The 22436-nt window shown below is 41.6% G+C and overlaps 2 protein-coding genes and 1 long non-coding RNA gene across 8 annotated transcripts; 2 read left to right on the top strand and 1 right to left on the bottom strand.

The window, feature by feature from the left end:
• Positions 1-270: 270 nt before the first annotated feature.
• On the bottom strand, positions 271-7790 carry LOC126985824 (uncharacterized). Its single transcript, XM_050841258.1, has 6 exons — positions 7621-7790; positions 3456-4226; positions 2982-3077; positions 2344-2517; positions 1622-1782; positions 271-703 (listed from the first exon to the last, which is right to left on the bottom strand). Exons 2-6 carry the CDS (start codon positions 3987-3989, stop codon positions 604-606), a joined length of 1065 nt encoding a protein of 354 aa, XP_050697215.1. The 5' UTR covers positions 3990-4226; positions 7621-7790; the 3' UTR covers positions 271-603.
• On the top strand, positions 4233-6553 carry LOC126985825 (uncharacterized). 2 transcript variants are annotated; one of them, XR_007739084.1, is made up of 2 exons: positions 4233-5936; positions 6368-6553. It is a non-coding gene; the product is annotated as an uncharacterized LOC126985825 (long non-coding RNA). The 2 variants fall into 2 exon arrangements; XR_007739085.1 differs by having other exon boundaries at positions 6225-6553.
• Positions 7791-8732: 942 nt separating the features above from the next.
• Positions 8733-21773, top strand: LOC126985822 (TAR DNA-binding protein 43-like). 5 transcript variants are annotated; one of them, XM_050841247.1, is made up of 6 exons: positions 8733-9150; positions 13733-13801; positions 15607-15776; positions 16687-16827; positions 17494-17604; positions 18230-21773. In XM_050841247.1, exons 1-6 carry the CDS (start codon positions 8907-8909, stop codon positions 18992-18994), a joined length of 1500 nt encoding a protein of 499 aa, XP_050697204.1. In that variant the 5' UTR covers positions 8733-8906; the 3' UTR covers positions 18995-21773. The 5 variants fall into 5 exon arrangements, with proteins under 5 accessions (XP_050697204.1, XP_050697206.1, XP_050697207.1 ...); XM_050841249.1 differs by lacking the exon at positions 17494-17604 and having other exon boundaries at positions 16687-16845; XM_050841250.1 differs by lacking the exon at positions 17494-17604 and having other exon boundaries at positions 8734-9150.
• Positions 21774-22436: the final 663 nt, after the last annotated feature.

The following is a 22436-nucleotide window of genomic DNA, read 5'->3' as shown; positions in this document are numbered from 1 at the left end:
TTCTTCACTATGCTTTCAATTTTCCTGAGATTTTTGTCATTTTTTATACAATATGGAGGTAAAGTATTTTTTGGGGGTTTTATTATAGTGTCTCCTTATGATCCATTTCACTGGGTGGTTTTCTTCTCTTAACTAATGTACTCAAGAGCCTTTTTCTTCATGCCATTAACTCATATTGGCATGCAGCGCTAAATGAGGCTTTTTTGTGACAAGTTTGTAAGCAACCTCTTGCCTCCTACTTCTCCCAACAAGAAAATTCAAACAAGAATATAAACAAGTACTCTTTAATAATAGCCTCTCTTGGACACACATCCGAACACACACACATCCACTCCTCCGAGATCATACAAAAAGAAACGTCGACGCACAAACCATCGACGGGTAACTATTTACAGCGGGACGAAGGACGCTAAGTACTTACATAACAAGACCTACCCTGCCAAGGACAACCGCTCACCTGGCAGTCATAATATCACAACACTACGGAGAATAGAACACTACAGTACCCAGGGGAATACTTATTAGTGAGTGCACCATGTTGATTGACCCCTCGGCCCTCCCCCCGTGAAGTAATCTCAGGGCTTTGGGGCTGCTTTGTGTCGTCTATGAGGTGACGGCGGCCCGGGATAGAAGTAGTGATGAGGCCAAGTCTTCGATGTCGATGGTTTTCGTGCCACAGCTCGTCCCACAGCACTTCTTGCCCCTGTGGATCAGTCGAAGGTTAGTGAGTTTTCGAGTGGTGCCTTTCTACCTTTTTTTTTTTTTACAGTAAAGGAAGCAGCTCAAGGGCAAAAATAAATAAATAAAGTTTGCTAATCACTGCTCCTATAAAGAAAGTAATGATGAGGGGCCAAAGGAGAGGTGTTTTGTTTTTAAATGTGAGTAGTAAGATGTATATAGAATGGGTTTATACTTTTATTGTTTATTTCTACTTCTTGCCCCTATGGAAGGTATGAGGTTAGTGGCTTTTCAAGTGTTGCCTTTCTACCTGTATGTTTTGCTCTTAAATGTGCGTAGTTAATTTATATAGACTGGTTTAAATCAATGCTCTCTTGGTCTTTATTTCTACTTCTTGCCCCTGTGGAAAGGTCTTAAGGTTAGTGACTACTCGACTATTGTCTTCTACTTGCATGTTTTATTCTCATGTTTGTTACTGTCCCTTGAGCCTTCACTCCTGTCAGACAGGGACGTTGATGAAGTTTGGTTTTAAATGTGTGTACTTAAGGGAATGTTGTTGTTGAGGTTCTTCAAGCTGTCTGTCAGCAGTCTCAAGGCCATGGCTGTGACATAAGGGGTTTAATCTATTACTGTCTTGGTTTTTCTCTCTGTGGCCTAGTATAAGATCGGTGACTTCTCAGGGTACCAGTACTCAGGGTCAGGGCTTTATGTAAGTGTGTGAACCTCATTGTATACAGTAACTGGTTTAGATTTATACTGTTATGTCTTTGTTTCAGTGTAGACCAATCTAGGATAAGAGTTTACCATATAATACAATGATCAAAGTGCAGGATTGCAGAGGAGTCAAGAGGAAGGAACAAGAACTCCCCATACAATACAAATACCCCAACACAAGATTCAGAACCAAGAGGAACAAAAACACACAATCCACAACAACACTCACGGCTTGGTCAACTTGTCCATCACAGTCTTGATGTACTGCTGGCGGCCCATGACGGGAGGCTCGCTGTCCGCCTCCGTCTCATCAGCGGCGGCGATGCAGGCGATGGGCAGCCACTCAGCACCCCCACACCCACTCAGAGAGGTGTTGAGGTCCCGTGCAGACTGTGGGGGAGGATGACAAGTGAGGTAGGATGATAATATGGTATGGCTTACACACCCAAGTAGCTAAAATGTGGAAAGTTAATGCATCAAGAACCTTCAAAAGTGGTGTTCATATTAAAATTTGTAAAAGTCAGTTCACCTTAAAATTTACAAAGATAAGTTCACATCAAAATTTGTACGAAGAGATAAATTCACCTCAAAATTTACAAAGATAAGTTCACCTCAGAATTTGTAAAGGTAAGGTACACAAAAAATTAGTAAAGTTAAGGTGTTCAAAATTTACAGTCTAGGTAAAAATTTGGAATAGTAAGGTGTCAAGATTTAAGTTAGCAAAGTTGAGATGTACAAAATTTATAAAGATCAAGGCAAATTTTATAAAGATCAAGGCAAAGTTTATAAAGATCAAGGCAAAATTTATAAAGATCAGGCAATTGTAACCCAGACAGTAACCTTTATAATCACTTTGAACTGCCTCCTTGCTTAAAAAATGAAAAATAGAAAATAATAATAATAAACAAAAAATACATTGAAGAACCCCTTACAAAAACAACATCAACATACCTCAAACACATCCCCAGAGGCAGACGCAGACCAGCAGGTGACACTGAAGAGGAAGGGCTGCGGCGGGGGGGTGGGGACGGCGCCACCACCACCGAGGGCTGCCGCTAGACTCTCCTGAAGGCGCTGGCACCCCTCACTGGTGGTCCCAAATAGCAGCAGCAGGTGAGCAGGGTCCTGTAGATGTAGACGATGGTGGTGTTAGGATATGATGATTTAGGATGTTGTAGAATTTATATAGTATAGGATTAAGTGAGTATACCCTAGTAAGTGCGAGAGACAGAAGGAGAGAGAAAACGGGAGACCGCATAGGAATATTTTTGTGGGCGGAGCTACCTTTTCCCGCCACATCCTAAATCATCATATCTTAACGGTGGTGTGATGTGAACCTTGCTATAAGTGTGATTGTCTACTTGATTTTCTATTAACACAAGGTTGTCAGTAAGTTATTCACCTACGTTTATTAGGTTCGTCGGTATTATTTTACGTTTTTTTTTTTTTGCCACTTATAACGGACTTTCGGCATCGACGGACTAAGCTTCCCCCAAATTAGTCTGTTATATCGAGGGTTTACTGTACAAGGATGTGTAAGTAACAAGTCAATACTAGTGTGTTTGCTACAACATGACCCTAATACTCACACTGCTTAGGGGCGGCAGATGGGTTGTGGTGGCTGGGTGCACGCTGCAAGTCACTCCCTGGCTCCTGATCTCCTCCGCCAGGTCCTCTAATGACACCTGTAATCAAGAGGACAAGGTGTGAAGAGCTGCTTTTTGATATACCTGTTCAGACAATGAGGTATGGAAACTGCTTTTTTTCTTTGGCATTTATTATTAGTATTCAGTTAAATTAGTAACTTTCTCAATGAAATGGGAAAAAGCATAAAGTTGAATATAAACTGATCTTGTACATTGAAGAACAAAATTAGTGTCTTTCTGTCTTAAATATATAACCTGTAAATATGCCAATGTAGCAATGGACAGATGAAAAACTACATTTACAAAATAGAGAAAAATTCATCTTATATTGGTATTAAAAAAGCATATTACTTGCTCTCTCTCTCTCTCTCTCTCTCTCTCTCTCTCTCTCTCTCTCTCTCTCTCTCTCTCTCTCACCTGCACCTCTTCCTCCTGCGAGTCCGTTACAATCGTCACTGCCGTCACTTTCCTCTTGGTGGCACACGAGATGGCACTCCCCTTACACGCATGCTTCTTCTTGGGCCTCTTCACCACCTTCCTTGGCCGGCCCACCTCCTCCTCGCTGGCTGAGGAGGAGGCGGAGCAAGAGGAGTGGGCGGTGGCAGCTGCGGCAGTGGTGGAGGTGGTGGTTTCTTGCAACACATTCTCCTTGGTAGCGTTTTCTGGTGTCGGTTCTGTGTTGCAGTCCTCGTCTTTCACTGTTTGGGTATTTGGAACAGTCTTGCACTTCTCGTCTGGTTCCTGAGTGGCTGAGAAACTGGTACTGTCCTTGGCACTGTTCTCAGAGCTGTTCTTGGTTCGGTTCTCCCTCAAAGTGGTTTTCTGTGGTGCGTCATTCTTGTTCGTCTTTGTCTTCTCAAGTAAGATGAGGACGAGCATGCCAATGATGAGGGAGGTGAGGAGGAAGGGAAGGTACAGCTGCCCGATGAATGGTAAGCTTGTGAGATTCATGGTTACAAGAGAAGGAGGAGGTAGAGAGATAGGAAAGAATATGACTAACTCTCCTTCTTTGTCTCACTCGTTCTTGCTCTCGTAGGAGGTTAAATGCTACTAAATGTTCACGGTTTTGTTATTTTGTTCATTTTTTGTTCTCTCTTTGGCACGAGTTGAGCTTCGCTGTCATGCTTGTTCGGGAGTGTTGCATGAGGCTGTGTGTGTTGCGCTGATTTCCGTGTCCTCTTCCATGAACTGAAATAATAATAATAATAATGATAATAATTCAGTTACATTGCTAATAATGATAAGTTTTATTTCACACAGAAGCATGTAGAAAAAAATGGCATACAAAAGTTAATAGAAATGAAAGGAGTGCAGAGATACAGTCTTGCACTTAATTAATGTGTGAAGGAAGGCAAATTAGTGCTTAGTTGAGTATTTGTATATGTGTTGATTCCTGATTAATTGCATTTTTACAGAATTAAATCAAGCTGGTAGTGCCCTGTCTTCTGAAACAATTTTATTATGTTTTTCTTAAATTGTGAATGTTTTTTGGCACACATGACTTCTTCTGGTGTGTGTGTGTGTGTGTGTGTGTGTGTAAAATAATAATTTGTTTTTTAGTCGTTTTAACATGATCAGGCAGGCTTATATCATAACTTAGGATCTCATGGGTAGGCCTAAAGGTTGAAAGACATGCAGTAGTTTGCCACAGAACAAAAAAAGCGACCATTAAACTATTCTTACTCTTCTTATTCGTGTGTGTGTGATTATGGTAATAAGTTACGGCATGCAACGATGACATTGAACACACACACACACACACAAAAAAAAAAAAAAAAAAAAAAAAGATATGAACTGATCGAGTGTATGCTGAGATAACCAGAAGGAGAGAGTGGGAATGTGACTATAATACTTATGATAATATTTATAACAAGTACAACTGTGATATGCTTCAAAGTGAAAAATAATAATAATAATAATAGTAATAATGTGGAGGAATTTAAATCTTGACTCATCAATTCTCCTTTGTTGTCTACTTACAACAATAAACTATCAATCAATCAATCAATCATCAATCATTTTTGTGTATATAAAAAGTAAAATAATCAGACAGGTTAATGAGGTAAAATAAACAAAGACAGGTAAATAAAGTGAACTCATTGTGTACATCCTGCGAAAGTTAATGCCAATATATACTTTTAACTAACTGCTTCTTCTCATTCTCCTTTGTTGTTTACTTGCAACAATAAACTATTAATCAATTCTCATTACTGAAGAAAAAGAATCGAGGTGCTATCCATTCCAACCCCCGAACAATTTACATAAAAAAAAAATGGACTGTATTTTCATATTATAGAAGTCGCTCCAAACCTAAATAATAAAAAAAAATAATTAATGGACTAATCTCATATACTTTTAACTAACTACTTCCTTTTAGTAATTACTGAAGAAAAAGGATCGAGGTGGTACTATAGACAAGTTAGCATTAATTACCAAAGAGCGAGATGATGCAAGAATTAAGGAATAATCTGCTGAGCTGGGTACATATCATAAGGTCAAGCTGATCATGGTGTCACTGCATAGCGCCACTGAAGGGCAGACTGATGTGTGTTGTGGCAACGTACGTAGATCATCATTATTTGCATTGGTTACGTGTCACCAAGGCCACCTGCAATGCCTGACTGACCACCTGGCTCGCTTTACTACGCAGATGAAGGAAGATGGAAATTATATAAAAGATAGTTCTCCATAGCACATAAAAGCGACTAGAACATTATCATTACTCCTCTTATTCGTTGTAATATGTTGAGGAAGGTTTAATTGTTGTAACTTTGTATCTAACTTTACTACGCAGATGAAGGAAGATGGAAATTATATAAAAGATAGTTCTCCATAGCACATAAAAGCGACTAGAACATTATCATTACTCCTCTTATTCGTTGTAATATGTTGAGGAAGGTTTAATTGTTGTAACTTTGTATCTAACTTTACTACGCAGATGAAGGAAGATGGAAATTATATAAAAGATGGTTCTCCATAACACATAAAAGCGACTAGAACATTATCATTACTCCTCTTATTCGTTGTAATATGTTGAGGAAGGTTTAATTGTTGTAACTTTGTATCTAACTTTACTACGCAGATGAAGGAAGATGGAAATTATATAAAAGATAGTTCTCCATAGCACATAAAAGCGACTAGAACATTATCATTACTCCTCTTATTCGTTGTAATATGTTAAGGAAGGTTTGTTGTAACTTTGTATCTATTAACTTTACTACGCAGATGAAGGAAGATGGAAATTATATAAAAGATAGTTCTCCATAGCACATAAAAGCGACTAGAACATTACCATTACTCCTCTTATTCGTTGTAATATGTTAAGGAAGGTTTGTTGTAACTTTGTATCTAACTTTACTACGCAGGTATAGTTGAAGAGATAGATATATAGTAGTTTCCAATCTGACAAAGAAGAGACAAAGACACGCTAATACTCTTCTTATTCGTTTTAATATCTTCACTGTAACATGCTGAAGAAATCTCATCATTACTTAGATCTATGACTAAAGAGCGAGGAAGAAAATATATCCACGAGTTTCCCTTAAAATCGAAAACAAACGAGAAAACTATCACTATTCAGTCATAGCTTCACTCTATCATGCTGAGGAAATCTTAGTAACTATTCTAACTCTGGCTGAAGACCGAGAAAGAGAGGGAATATACTGACCTCTAACTTAATACGAGATGAGAGTACACACACGGGTTTCCCTTAGAATCGAGAACATACGAGAAAACTATCAATATTCAGTCATAGCTTCACTCTATCATGCTGAGGAAATCTTAGTAACTATTTTAACTCTGGCTGAAGACCGAGAAAGAGAAGGAATATACTGATCTCTAATTTAATAAGAGATGAGAGGAGTACACACACGAGTTTCCCTTAGAATCGAGAACATACCAGAAAACTATCAATATTCAGGCCAGACTTCATCGCCCTTGCTATAACACGTTCTGAAGCTTAATATAACTCAGAACAAATGCCAAAGGAAAGACAAGACTCATGGCCCTTCAGTGTAAGTCTATTCATGTGTTGTCTTGCCAAATCGATATATAAATAACCTATACTGAAGTGAAACCATCTTAATCGCACTTCCGTAAAACCACATGACCTACTTTTGACATTTAACGGGAATTACGGTTCTAGCACATACTTAATAATGCTGTGCAGGCATATGCATCAACGAGACAGCATACATTTTGATATATGCTGCAAATTAAATAACGCATGTAAGAAGCGACATATTTCCACACTGCACACACATATTTCAGCTTTATAAAGACATATCAAATCAGTAAAAGAAGTTACAATAATAAGAATATAGTACAACATAGGACATTGGAGTTAGTGTACATCATACTGCAAAAGCAATACGCATGCAGAAATGAATATGACGAGAGGGATTCCTTATTATTTCAGCTTTATAAAGACATCCCAAATTAGTAAAAGAGTTAAAATAATACGAATATAACATGGGAGAAACTTTAAATCACTCTATATCATATACTGCAAAGGTTATACGCATGATAGGATATGTACAAGACGAGAGAAATTCCTTATTAGCTAACGTATTAAGTTACCCACCAGCTTGATTTTACCACAGGGGGAAGGGGAAATGCTGGGGACTCTGGGGACACACTCCGCCTCGCCCCCGGGCCAGGAAGACGCGGGATATTCACAACCAACGCCACAGAGTCAACGCAAGAACTAAAATTTGTAATCGCTCTCTCCACCCTCAGAGCCTCGTTCCGTTCTTTGACCCTTGGCTAACCACACATCCCACCTATACACACCCTTATTTTCAGGCTTTAATAAGAAATACGGGGATGCATATTCATTCTAGAGTCATGCATTGTGAAAATACGTGTGTAGAGTATGTATTAGGGTGGTTTTAAGGGATGTTTATAAAGATGAAGCCAAGGTCAAAGAGCGTGTTCAGATACAGCGTTCTAGCTTGGTCACGTAGGCCACTTCTTATATCTTATACGTGTTATTTTACGTGTTTCCGAGGCCGAAGTGAGTTATTGCCGTCCAAAAACACACATTCAAGACTAAAAACGGTGTATACAGGGAGTTAATGGCGATAATCAATGATGATCCGTTTTTGGGAGAAGCTGCTGAACTCGATATGAAATTTTGCTTCATTCAAGGTGGATGATGTTAAAATAAACTCCATATAAAACATAATAACGGAAATAGTGTGATGAATGGACGAATGGACCTCAAACACACGAAAACTTTGATGTATAGATTGAAATGTAGATAGGAAAAGGCTTTAAACTTCTCCTACTAAACTACGATTCTAGACAGTATTTTATGGTGGTGATACTTAAGTTAAAAATCCCTTTAGTGTCTCCATAGGGCTCTAACAATGATTTTTTTATTGGAATATATAGATAAGGCTTTGTAACTTCACCTATACTCAACTACGTACGATTCTATATAGTATTTTATGGTGGTGATACTTAGTTAAAAACTCCCTTAGTGCCTGCAGGGTTCTAGGAATTATTTTTTATTAGCATTTACATATACTATAGTTGTTTCAAGAGATAAGGAACCAGCGGAATGTCGATAGGATAAGGCTTTCTAACTTCTCCTACTCAACTACAACTCTAGATAGTATTTTATGATGGTGATACTTAAGTTAAAAATCTCCTTAGTGTCTACAGCGCTCTGGGAATTATTTTTTATTAGCATTTATTTTTTTCAAGAGCCAAGGAACCGCCGGCCCAGCTCGACCACGCCAGTGACGTCACGAAGAGGACAGTCGAGCGAAGGGACGCGGAGGAGGAGGACCCAGCACCACCACGCACGCCGCCCGATACACCCCCGCTGTGGCCCGCTACAGACCCGCGCCGCCGCCCTACCCTATGGTCAATATGAGCTGCTACATCCAAGTGTGCGAGGACGAGAACGACGAGCCCATTGAGATCCCCACGGAGGATGACAACACACTGCTGCTCTCGACCCTCGTGGCGCAGTTCCCCGGCGCCTGCGGCCTCAAGTACCGTCATGCTGAGAGCCGTAGCATGAGGGGCGTCAGGCTGGTGGACGGCCGCCTGCACTCTCCTGACGAGGGCTGGAACTACGTCTTCTTCTGCGTGTTTCCTAAGGGTGGGTGTTGGGTTTTTGAGGTGCATGAGCCGGGGGGGTTGGGCGGCCATTACTGATTTTCCCCCTTATTTAGCGTTTATTTGGTTGTTATTACGTTATTTCGTGCTTAATTACTCTACTACGTCCTCTTCTGTGTGTTTCCGAAGGGTGGGTGTTGGGTTTTTTGGGGGCTTGGGCCGGGGGGTTGGGCGGCCATTACTTATTTTCCCTTTTATTTAGCGCTAAGTACTCGTTATTTTAGTGTTTATTTAGTCTTTATTTACCTATCTTCCTCTTCTGCGTGTTTCCGAAGGGTGGGTGTTGCGTTTTGGGGGCTACCGAGGGGTCAAAGCAGGCGGGCATTACTCCTTTTCCCCCTTATTTAGGCTTAATTACCCTTTATTTAGTGTTAATTCAGTCCTCATTAGCTTATCTCCGTCATCTGGGTGTTTCCGAAGGGTGTTGGGTTGTGAGGCCACGGTCTTGCGATGTCCATGGGCAGAGGCCGGTGTTTGGGGGCGGCCATTGCTTTTCTCTCCCTTATTTAACTGTATTTACTCGTTTTTAGTGTTGTTACTCCTTATTACCTTATTTTTACCTGCCATGCTTGATTTTAGTGGCTGGGATTCGAAGCCGGGCCCCGGTGGTGATGTGTCGAGGCCCTAGCGGATTGGCCATTACTGTTTTACGCCTTATTTTGCTTTAATTAGGCTCTGTTTAGTGTTTCTTTACTCCACATTACATTATTTATCCGTGTTATGCATAAGTTAAGAGGCTGGGGTTCGAACCCGGGGCCGGGGTTGGTAGGGTAGCCATTGCTCATCTCATTCTTATTTAGCCCTTAGTATTATTCAGTACGTTGTCAGCTCTTGTTTCGTCATTTTACGTTATATGCATACATTCAGCGGCAGAGACTGGGAAGCCGGGTGCAAGTGTTGAAAGATTTAGGAATGTTGCCAACTCGGGTAGCCATTATGCATGTGTCCCCTTAGTTTTATCCTCATTTATCGTTATTTATCCATTATTTCGACGTCCATGGGGTTTGAAATGGGTAGGTAAGGGTTTAGCGGTGGTGGTGGCGGCGGGCGGGTAGCAAGATAGACCGCGCCTGGCAGCCATTACGTCTCTTATCTCTACTTTACGCCTTATTTCCTTCGTATTTAGTGACTTTTCCCTTCGGTGTGGCAGCTGTGGGCGTGCAGGGCGGGGAGACCGGGTAGGCATATTTTACATTGCGGCGCCCAGCACATATTTCAAGGCTTTCGTAGGGATTTCGGGCATTTCCAAGGGTATTTTTATGGTCCCACTGGTAATCTGACCCTTCTTCGGTACCGTGATTGTAAAGAAACGCTCATTAGAACCCGATTAATATCCTTTTCGGCTTTTGGAAATAGTGGATGTGGGAGGCGGAGGCGTCTGAATACCGACCAGGGAAGGCGGTGGGCTGGCGGGTAAAGGGACGCGGCAGCCATTCCCCCGCGCATCCTCACATTTTTTCCCATTTCCCTCACTTCCCATGTCCATACCCTCTCCTGTAGGCGTATACGGCGGCGTAGCATTATATCAAAGCCCGTGTATGCGTAGGAATGGCGTAGAGTACTGGGGTCATCGTGAAATAGGCTAGTTAGTATAGGCCTCGCGCAGGTTCACATATCTGATTTCCATGGTTTTGTTTGTGTGTATGTGGATTTCTTCATCATGTGGAGGCTACCTGGGCACCCTCACACCTGTTTACTCCCACACCGGCATGTTGGAAGGCTCGGGAGGTGGGGAAATAAGGGAAAGGCGAGGCTTGATGGGGATAGTTGGGGGGGCAGCCAGCCAGCAAGCCACGCCTCACCTCAGCCATATTACGTAACGTTTCCCGGCTTTTTCACGGCTTAGGTAATGGCGTGGTGATGTTTTTAGAGGTATTTGGTTTAGTTTTCAGTCGGTGATGGAGGCGGGGAGATGTGATAAGGGGTGAAAGAAAGGAAATGCCGGCCGGTGTAGCGTTGGTTTACTCCCCCTCCCACTCCCTTCCACTCTCCCCTTCTCTCCCGCGCGGCGTCCTCCCCAGCCGGCCTCTTCTCTCCCCCTCCTCTCCCTCTCCTCTCCTCCCACTCCACTCCCTTTCCTACTCCTCTTCTCTCATCCCTTCTTGCTATACGCCGCGTCACCTCTCATTCAGGCGGGAATGTTATATTTTATTTTTTTCCATACCCCAAGAACCGGGATATACTGCCTATGTTTTTATGTTCTTGTGTGTGTGTGTGTGTGTGTGTGTGTTTATTTTTAGAAGCACACGTGTTCCGTTTCTTCCGGTTTGTTCCGGTTAGTATTTTTGTGTATGCGTGTTTTGTTTCCTATATAATTGGGAATATGAGATGCTTATTTATGGTGTCAAACGTGTTATAATCCGGTTGGTTGGTTGGTGGGTTATATACTTATTATTTTTTTGTGTGGAGGATAAGTTTTCTTAGCATCACGTCTTTATCATCTGGTTGGCATGTAATAGATTAGGTTACTTTATTTCCCTCCCCCTTTTTAGTGAGAAATACTAGATATGCTTGTTTTTAGTATCATGGTCTTTTTCTTCATTTTCACATTGGTTGGTATTAAATATAGCTTACATTATTTATTCTTTCATTCAGTGGGAGATTAAATTGTTTTGCCTACCATAACCGTACTCAACCATTTTTTTTTTTTTTTTGTATTAGCTGTTTTATCTTTAGGTTGGTTAGGATTATATCTAGATTACATATTTGTTCCTTCATTCAGTGGGATATATAGTTTTTGCTTAAGGGGACAAATTGAGATGATGTAGCTTTTAGTAGCATACCGTTATTTTCCTGGTTGGTTAGGATTAAATATAGGTTGCATTTTTAGTTGATATCCTTTTCTGTGTGGGTTATAATGCTGCCTACCATGCCTATATTAGCTAGTTCAACTCTATTTTTTCATATTTTCTATAGGTCCCATTTTCTTGTGCCACTTCCCTCTATTCTTATATCTATTGCTGCTTTTTTCTCCAACTTAAAGATAAAACAGCTAATACAAAAAAAAAAGTAAGGTTATGGTAGGCAAAACAATTTAAGCTCCCACTGAATGAAATAATAAATAATGTAGGTAAGCTATATTTAATACCAACCAATATGAAAATGGAGAAAAAAAGACCATAATACTAAAAATAAGCATATCTAGTATTCTTGCACATCATCACAGGATTTTAGTTTACCACACAAGCAAACCTAACTATACTGAAAGGATCCGTCTTTCTCCATTTATTGATTTTGTAAGCATAGGTCAGATTCCTAATTCATTCTTAATTCAGAAGTCATTGTTTATTTATTTTTACCAGAGTTTTCACATGATTCATTTTTACTGCAGGAGTTTTCACATTCATTAATTCTATCCACAGCATTTTTCACTTAGCACTTCAAATATTAAGTCTGATAGTGTTATATGTTTGCTGTTGTGTGGTTTTATCTTCCTTTTGTACTCATTCTGTAAGTCAAGGTCACATTTCATTTATATTTATTTTCATGGCAGGAGTTATCGCTTATCATTCCTTTCATCTTTATATATATCCCTCATTAGTCCTGGTTTAGAGTTAATTTTGTATCCTTCCCATTCCTTTCAGTTTTTGAGGTTTTGCATTGCTTTGATTAATTGCACTGGTTTGGTGGTAGGAAACTTTCATCAATACTCTGTTTATATGACCTGATTCATTTATTTCATAGGTTTAGTTATAGGAAACTTATACTATTCATTTATCTCATAAGTTTAGTGATAGGAAACTTATACTATTCATTTATTTCATAGGTTTAGTGATAGGAAACTTATTATACTTGAAGAGGGGAGTGTCAAGATGCCTTTTCTCATTTGACCATTCGTTTCTACTTTCTTAGGAGTGATTAGCTGGCTTTTTTACTTATTCAATTTTGCCCTTGAGCTGCTTCCTTTACTCGAGTTTATTGTAAAAGACTAAAAGAAATGTTGTTCAATTTACTTGCAGTCTCATTTCTTTCGTTGACTAGCTTGGCGTACAATCAATTTGAACCTCCATCCATGCCTCTATATCCTGATTTTACTGTTTTTTACTTCAATATTTGCATCTTACTTTTTCACAGTCCTATGGTTTTACTTGGCTACCATTTTAATTGATTTTTGGGATGTAGCCTACATTTTATTTTATAGCCTAGTGATATATTTTGTAGTACTTTTTTCACTGGTCACCAAATTTACTAAATTAGCCAACCGAAAGCATACGCCAGGGGGCACATTGCTTCACTCACCCCTCAAACCTACTATGCAGCTGTTTTTATCATTTTTGGGAATATATTTTATTTGAGTGGGTTAATGATATGTGAAAGATGTCTCAGTGTGTGGGAAGGTCATGTTATTGTTTTATGATTGGTTATCTTTTATCTTTTGGTACGTTTAACCCGGTAGCAGCGACGGGCCAAATTCGTGGCTTTACTGTGTACCAGCGACAGGCCAAATTTTTGCAATGATATAAACCCCCCAAAATAGATGATGCATAAACTTATCACAAATGCATTGATATATATTATGAAATAGTTTGCATGGGTGATGATTTTTTCTCATTTTTCTCGCTTAGAGGAGCGTTTAAGAAACATGATCCCCGCAGCTACCGGGTTAATGGAGTTTGAATCATCATATTTACTAGGTGAGGTTGTGAGAAAGTGACTTACAAAATTTGGTCAGTGCTTCTGGTAGTGTCTAAAAGGAGAAAGCTGAAAGTAAATGTCAACAAAAGTAAGGTGATGGTTTGTGAGCGAAGTAGAAGTGAGGTTGTAGATTTTGTATGCCCATATAGTGGGAATTGAATGTGAAAAAGAATGCAAAATAATTTTGAATGGTGAAGAAATGGAGGTCAGTGAGTTTATGTACCTTGGATCAGTTATGTGTAAGCATGGTGGTACGGAGGGAGAGATAAGAGAAAGGGCATTGCAAGGAAGAAGGGATGACTGTAGGAATGATTGAAGCATGGATGATGAGAGGTGAGTGAGAAAGAAAAATGGGATTAATAGTACCATAATACATATGCAAGTGAAACGTGCTAGAATGAAAGAGTCAGAGGAGGAATGAAAGTCAGAGGTCAGAGCAAGGAGGGAATGAGTTACTTGAGGAGTGCTTGTAATGAATGGAATGAATGGAAGTGTGTGTGAGCATTTTTTTTTTGGAATGTCAGGGGGTGAAGAAAGAGAAGTGGTGTGGGAAGAAGTGCGCCGACAGACTTTAAAAAGTGGTTTGGCCTCATGGAGCGAATGGAGGAGAGTGAGATAGAGGGAGGGAATGCTAGAGGACGACCTCCAGTGAAATGGAGAGATAGGGTGCAGGAGTATGTTAGGGAGAGGTGGGGAAAGATCCTTGAGAAACTGAGCAGGCAAGGAGGGAGTGTCTGGATAGAGAAAGTTGGAAACTCTTCTGCTGTGGCCATCCCCTGGTGGGAGCTCCTAGGAGGCGGCGTCGATGAATGATGATGATGATGAGGTTGAGCTTTGTGGAGGTGAATAGGTTTTATAACATCCCCTTCCCACAATCATAGTCCTTGAGTCATTTACCCATATATATATATATATATATATATATATATATATATATATATATATATATATATATATATATATATATATATGCTGAATTTATTGTTTGTTTTATCAGTTTTTACCCAGCTTTCCTTACTAAAATATAACTCGATACAGAAGTCGCTCAGTACACAAACGTTATAGTAATTATGTTTGGTTAGCCTTTACTGTCCTTCAATAATTTTTTCCTCAAAGCTCATCAGACATCGAGTTTTTTTTTTTTTGTTTTTTTTTTTTTTTTGACCCCTCAGAAAACCTCGCTAAGAATGATAGATAACCTCAGAAAACCTCTTGTCAGTATTAAGTTTGGTTATTCATGAGTGTTTGCCTACATTTATTCCTGAAGGCTTGAACGTCTATCTAGAATTTTTTCTCACCACCCTCTGAAAACCTCCTTAAGAAAAGTAACTACACAAATCTTCAAGTAATGATTTTTTTGTTTTCCTTTGGTGTCTTACATTCAATTATTCCTCAAGGCTCAGATATCTAGGGAAGGTTAAGGGGCTATTACACTGGGCAAATTTTCTGTGGACCTTCAGTCAAACCACGATTCCCACTGGCGTGGTTCTCCTATTTCCGTGGTTTTCTGACGTGTCCACGATCTTCCAAAGCTACAGTAGATTTCACCATCAGCAGCAGCAGCAATAACAAGAAACAAATGAGAACCACGCCAGCGGAAATCATTGTTTGACCGAAGACCACGGAAAATTTGCCCAGTGTAATAGCTCCTTTATTTTCTCCACTAAAAACACTCACACAAAACCTCCAGTAATTCCTCCTCTTTGTCTTCTTTTTCTCATCCTTATCATCCATTGGTGTCCTACATCGATCCATTCTTCAAGACCCCACAGACATCTAGAGAAGTTTTGTTTCCCTTCTACAGAAAACAAGCGTAAGAGCGATGACCACCTGGAGAGTTCCATGTCCAAGACCAAGCGCATGGAGAGCAAGCAGCGCTGCTCTGACCTCATCGTGCTGGGGCTGCCCTGGAAGACCACTGAGAAGGAGCTGCGGGAGTACTTTGAGCCCTTCGGGGAGGTCCTGATGGCTCAGGTAGGCTTTTAGGGCACTGTGATGGGATCAGAATGGGCACGCAGATAGATTTATTGATTATTTATCCTGTTCTTTATTTTTACATTGATAAATAACTCTAGTAATGATTAACACAGAACAGTTTTATTGATGTTTAATAATATATAGTTTTTAAACTGATAGCTGTAATGATAATAATGTAAAAGGACATTTTCAACATAGGGTAAAGGAGGAGGAAGGAAGCGGGTGTGTTGTGGTGAGTTTATTCTCGACGAATTTCTTAAAACAAAAGCAAAACTAGTTGGAAAGAAACTTCCCTCAACACACCCGTGTTTCCTTCCTCCTTTACCCAATTGTGATCATAATGATAATAATAATGAATAATGATTTTATTTAGCGTCTATGTATCCTTTTCACTGACAGCTCTTCATAATAATCCTGTTATTTACTTCTCCAAAGTGCCAATTCTCCTGAAGAATTCATTAACACTTGACAACAGCCTGGGCTATATAAAATCAAAATCATTATTGTATGTATTGCTTGTCTTTTAAAATCAAAATCATTATTGTATGTATTGCTTGTCTTTTAAAATCAAAATCATTATTGTATGTATTGCTTGTCTTGCATAGTGCAGGGAAGAAAGGGCTAAAATATTACATAGAATATCCATGCATGCCCATCTCATTAAGTAATATCATATCTCCTTCCGAAATTGACATCTCTTTCGGCCACTCCTCTCCATTCTTTTTAGGGGCAGTAAGTAGCAGGCTTTCTTGTTTTTTTTAAGCCCTTGATCTGTCTCCTTTGTAAAAAAAAAAAAAAAAAAAAAAAAAAGTGGCACGTATTAGTCATGTTTTTATTAAAGTCACCCATTCATTTCCCGGGCTGGCCACCAACACACTAACATCCATTTTTCTCCCTCTCCTCACAGGTCAAGAAGGACCCCAAGACCAACCAGAGTAAAGGGTTTGGTTTCATTCGCTTTGGCAATTATGAGACCCAGGTGCGTGTCCTCTCCCAGCGGCACATGATCGACGGGCGCCTGTGTGACGTGAAGATTCCCAACTCCAAGGTAACCCACCCTTGTTACGTAAGTCTTGTTCTGTCTGGGGGTGACAGTCAGATCAGATGACATGAAATACTGAAATACATGTGACATATACCTTTACTTCTATGGATATATCTTAATGCTGTGATATATATTGTGTGGATATATTACTCTTAAGCAATGCCCTCCCTCCCTCCCTCCTCATTCCCCCTCCTGGTATACTTGATAAATCCATCCAAAGGCCAAGATTACCTCCACAATGATGATTAATTCTTATAATAATGATACTTTTCCGGCTTGATCAGCTCCTATTTGTGTGGTTGACGGTTCTGTGTCAACTGCTGTGGCCGGCTCATTCAATATCTCTTCACCTGTCTGTCTATTAGTAATGTTGTCTGTTCCAATTATGTTTTATTATTATCCTCTGGTTGAGTAATTCAAAAGTATGAAATTATTATTCACTTCTCTCTCACTATCTTGGTTGTCCAAATTTTACTCAATCAAAGTTGTTTTTCCAAATTTTTTTAGTTTGTCCAAATTGTTTGTAATCCTTTTTGCCAAGTCTTAACATAATCAGTCTGTCCTGAAAGAATCAAGGTGCCTTCACACTAGCACATTTCCTCCAACCATTGCTCACCAAACGGTTGCTCGTTTCACCAACCACCTCCTGATCCCTTCACATTGGGACAGAGCGCCTCACTGTACGACCAACAGCAACAATTTGAAGCCCACGAGTTTCATTGGCCGATGGGTTTGGCGTCGCACGCTGATTGGCCAGGCATGGGGAATCTTCCGTCGCGCGTAAGCCACCGTTCATGTTTTAACTTAATGACAATATTATGACTAATAGCATAATGTTGGGGAAAAGGCTATTTTCAACTTATCCTTAATGATTGCACGTCACTGATCCATGACTTCTGAGCATTCTCTGACGTATCAGTGTAGAACCTATTCTATTAATAATTTCATTGCGACCAGAGGTCTCTGATACAATATATATTCTTCTCAGCTTTTAGTTTTTAGCTTTAATGATCTAATGATTTATTCATGATACACGAAAAGCTTCTTTGATGTTTTTGGTCTAGTATGAGCAATGGCTCACCGACTGAACGGTGAGCAAGGCTGATCAACGCTTGCTCATCGCACACCCAACCAGCCAAGCACATCACCCTCCTGATGGGTTGGTTGGTTGGGGAACATGTGCCTAGTGTGAAGGCCCTTCAGTCATTCAGCTCAGCACCAATCAATGAGCAGCATTGACCAGTTAGTATAGATACGATGGCCAACCACATTCTGCCCAGCCTTGTGCCCCGGCCAGTCTAGCTGCCAGTCCCTTGCGCCGGCCGGAGTCGCCAGCTCTCCTGGGGCCGCCTTCACCTTATCGGGCTTCTGGGGTTGTGTGTTATTAACCGGTATCCCCCTGCAGGAAGGCCAAGTTCAGCAGGTGAACAGCAAGGTGTTCATCGGCCGCTGCACCGAAGACATCACCGCCGATGACCTGCGCGAGTACTTCAGCAAGTTTGGTGAGGTCACCGATGTTTTCATTCCTAAGCCATTCAGGGCCTTTGCCTTTGTCACTTTCCTAGATCCTGAAGTAGCTCAGAACCTGTGTGGGGAGGACCACATAGTGAAGGGAACCTCCGTCCATGTGTCCAACGCTGCGCCCAAGAGTGACCCCAACCGCGGGCCTTTTGGACGTGGTGGGCGCATGGATGGGCGGTACGGGCAGTATGGCAGCTACGGGGGGGGCATGAACAATGGGGGAAGCTGGAATCAGGCCGGGAGCCGCGACATGCCCAACCTGGCAGCTCTGGGCACGTCGCTGGGGCTAGGGTCAGGACAGGGAGGGCAGGGCAGTGGGCAGAATGTCAATCCCCTCAACATGGGGGCCCTGACCATGCCCATGCTGGCTGCCCTCAGCCAGGCTAGCTGGGGACTTCTGGGGAACCTGCAGCAGCAGAATCAGGATGGCACACAGGCTCCCGGCTACAGTCAGGGGGGCCAGCCAAGCCAGGGGGGGCCCCCCAATAACCCTCCACCAGTCAACCAGACTGCTGGGGGAGGGGGCAGCCATGGGAGCTGGGGCACTGGGGGCTCCAGTGGGGGGGGGAGTTGGGGCGAGGGCAATCAGGGGGGGTCTTGGGGGCCATCTCAGGGGGGCCGCGAGAAGTACAACAGGTATGACATGTAAGAGAGAGATGACAGATGTACGGCAGACCTGGGTGGCTGAGGAGTGGATGATGACACCAGGCTATGAACAAGTAGTTGAAGAATGATGATGATGATGATGATGCTGTCAGAATGTTTACATCCCTTTTTGAGTGTGCTGAATATTATAATCTTAGCGGCCTGCAAAGGCAGAGGGGGTGGCTCAGGGGTGTTATGTGTGTGTGGTCATGTCAACACTCCCTCTTCCCTTGTCTCAAGCATGCTCCATAGATTTAGCATAGTATTCACTTTAACTATAATAATATTCACGCTTAGTGTGTATCATTTGGTGTGGTGGTCATGTATGGGTGGGTGTAGCCCCGAGTGTTGCAGCCATAGTGGAACACATGGTATGATTGTATGGGCGCTCCTCTCGCTGTGTGTAGCCTCCCGGGGCAGGGCCGCGGCGTGGCTCATGCCCGCAGGAAAGTGACCAGGCGCGTGTGACAGCTCCATTGTACTGAGAGTGGTATGGACGTGTGGATGGCAGAGCTTGCCTATGCCAGGGTTGTGCAAAAAGTTAGTCCAATGGGTGTGCAAGTCTCAGTCGCGTGAGAGAGGCCCTCCCGGCCCCCGGGGGGGCGTGACGGTGCTGCCCTCACGCCCCCTCACTGGCCGGGAGGACTGAGGCAACAATCAGTACCATGAGCCTGGCTCCATACCGTTCTCATGAAATGCTGTTATAAATGTTACAGTTGACAAATGATTTTTTCCAACCTGCTTCATGACACCAATGTAATCTAAGGTCACACTTTCTTGCTTTTTTTCCCCCCCAATAGTTGTAGCTGTTCGCCCTATGTGAACAGTGTGGAACCAGGAGTCTTGTATATAGTGTGTTTGTTTGCAGCAAAGCAGTGTGGGGCCGTTGGTTTCCGGGGCTGCACGCGCCCCTGTGGCTGCCCCGCCGTGTTCCGGGGCAGGCATGGGGGACGGAGGGCGCCGGGAACTGCCCGCTCCTTCACTTAGTTATAATCATGTTTCTCATTCTAATCACAGACTCGATATTTGCCAGTGTGAGGTGTGACCGAGGAAGCTCTGAGTGTGTAGACTAGGAAGGCCAAGCTATGAGTGTGTGTCATGCTACAAATTGATATATTTTGAAAGTCTCGTATGAGCATTGGCCTCTATTTTAATACTTCGAGTGCATCTGTTTATGATAACCAAAAAGTGCATGAGTCTCATTGGTCTAGTGTAGACTCTTGCCCCTTCACACCCTGCTCAACAGATCTTATTGCTTAGCATTCTGTCAGTGAGCACTGCACAAGTCTTTTTTCCTTCAATTCTTGTCTAGGAAAGTATAATAGTTGGAAGTGTATTGCCGATGAATTTGAGTTGTGTAAAAATTGTGTGCAAGGGAAATTTTTCAGTCCTTAAAGCTTGGTGCAAAAATGTGTTCATGGCAATAAACCTCTTGCTTTTACTTATTCTGGGGAAGGGGCAATTATAACCTTGACCTCACCTGACCTCACCTCTCAGTGTTGCCGAGGTCACTGACCTGGGAATCACAGTACAAAGTCTGTGTGTTGAGCATGGTGGTCAGAGTGGCCTGGTGGAGGCAGGAAGGCTCGTCCAATACATACCTGACTTCTGCGTGGAAGACATGGCCCGGCTGGGTTGTTGTTGTTGTTTCAAGTGGCATTTATCTTATCCAGTAAGATGTGATGTTTGCATGTGTTTTTGGGTTCATAATGGAAGTGTTTTGTTTAGTTCATTCTTCATTTTGTGAGTTGGCTTCCCAGTGAGCTAATACTAAGTAAGCATTGCCAGCCTTCCTGCTCTCCCGTGACCCACTGTTGAAAGGAGGTGTGACAGAGCCATGTAAGATTTAACAAGCAGGCCTTGTGTTAAACCACAAGCTCTTCTCAGTCATAAATGAAAGAATTTCTGATTTTAGTTTTTTGGCATGAGTGTATTTCTGTACGATTGATAAGGAATAGTCTCACAAATTATAAACATTACTGTTCTTTTCCTTCCATTCATTTCACCCCAAGATATAAATAACACTTACGTAGATTTTCACCCATATACGAGGTGTACATGACTCCATACAGGCCCTTTATTAAAAGTGTGTGCTGTGAGTTTCTAAACATTAAATTGTAGGAAGGTACAAAAGTGCGTGTCCTGCCAGTAGGTGACGTGTGGAGTGGCGTGTGTGTGTGACGACAGGAGCTGCCGGTCTGGTGGATGCGTTGCACTGCGTATAACTTACCTCTTGGCGTGAATTGGATGTCCCTCAATAGTTCATAAAGCCACACCTAAATTGATTAAGTACTACCATCCTCCTCTTCCCAGGAACAGCTTTGCCAATCATTGCGTATGTCACCTTAAGCTTCTTGACCAGAGTGCGGGGGTTGACAGGGCGCGTCCCTCTCTCGGGAGGAGTGTCTAGGGCGTTGGTACTAGGTAGGAAGACTAGGGCTAAGGTAGATAAGGGTTAGGGAGAGATACACATGACTGGTATGTGCATGTACTGGAAGGAAGATGCTTGACACCCTGAGAATGTGCAGATGGAGAAGGATGGGGATGGAATACATGTATGTGTATGCTGATGGATGACACCCGGCGAGAGATGTGAATCCAGATGTGCTTGAGATGAACGACCGTGTCTCGCAGCCTGGATGTGTCGGATGAGTCACTTCTTTGTGTGGAGAGTTTCTGATGTGAAGTTGATGGTATATGTGAGTCTACTGTTGTCCTTCTGGTGTGTGTGTGAGTGGTTGTACTACTAGCGTGCTCTGTCTTAATAAAGGATTCACAGCTACCATGCCTCTTTCTATCATGCCTCGCCAACTGTCGGGTGTTCCAGGCTAGCAGAGGTCCTTTGATGATAACCCAGAAAACAGTCTGCCTCTTTTAATTTCCTCATAACCCAGAAAACTTACCTTTTTCATTTTTTCATAACTCAAGGAAAAGTCTACCTATTTTAGTTTTTTCATGTTAAAGGCAGACAAATATAAGCACAAAATACTGTAGAAAAGCATAGTTCCCCAGTATATGTCTACTCTTCATGTTACAGAGGAAGACCATTAGACAAAATACTATAAAAAAAAAAAAGTCCCATATGATGAAACACATTGCTAAAAAATATATCACTGGGACAATTTTAGAGGACTTCCTATAGCTGATGGAAATAGGCTAAGATGTAATAGATATACTTTTTGAGGTGAAGAAAGCAGTATTGAAAAGGCCAGAAACAGTAAGCCTGAGATACAAATACATGACTGCTCTTATACATAAATAGGAAGAAAAATAAACTTGGAACTCGTATATACTAAAACTGAAGGGAAAGGAGTTTTAAATTGATAAGAAAAAAATCCGATATGAAAAGTAGAACATAAATTTAACAAAACCTTTCACTAGTATAAAGAAACTCCACTGAACTGTCGTCTATTGCCCACCTTGTTCATAGCAGGAAATGGGAGCAT

This window comes from Eriocheir sinensis, chromosome 60 (assembly GCF_024679095.1).
Source record: "Eriocheir sinensis breed Jianghai 21 chromosome 60, ASM2467909v1, whole genome shotgun sequence".
Taxonomy (NCBI): domain Eukaryota; kingdom Metazoa; phylum Arthropoda; class Malacostraca; order Decapoda; family Varunidae; genus Eriocheir; species Eriocheir sinensis.
Note: the sequence above shows the minus strand (reverse complement) of the source record. Positions and strands in the feature narration are given on the sequence as shown.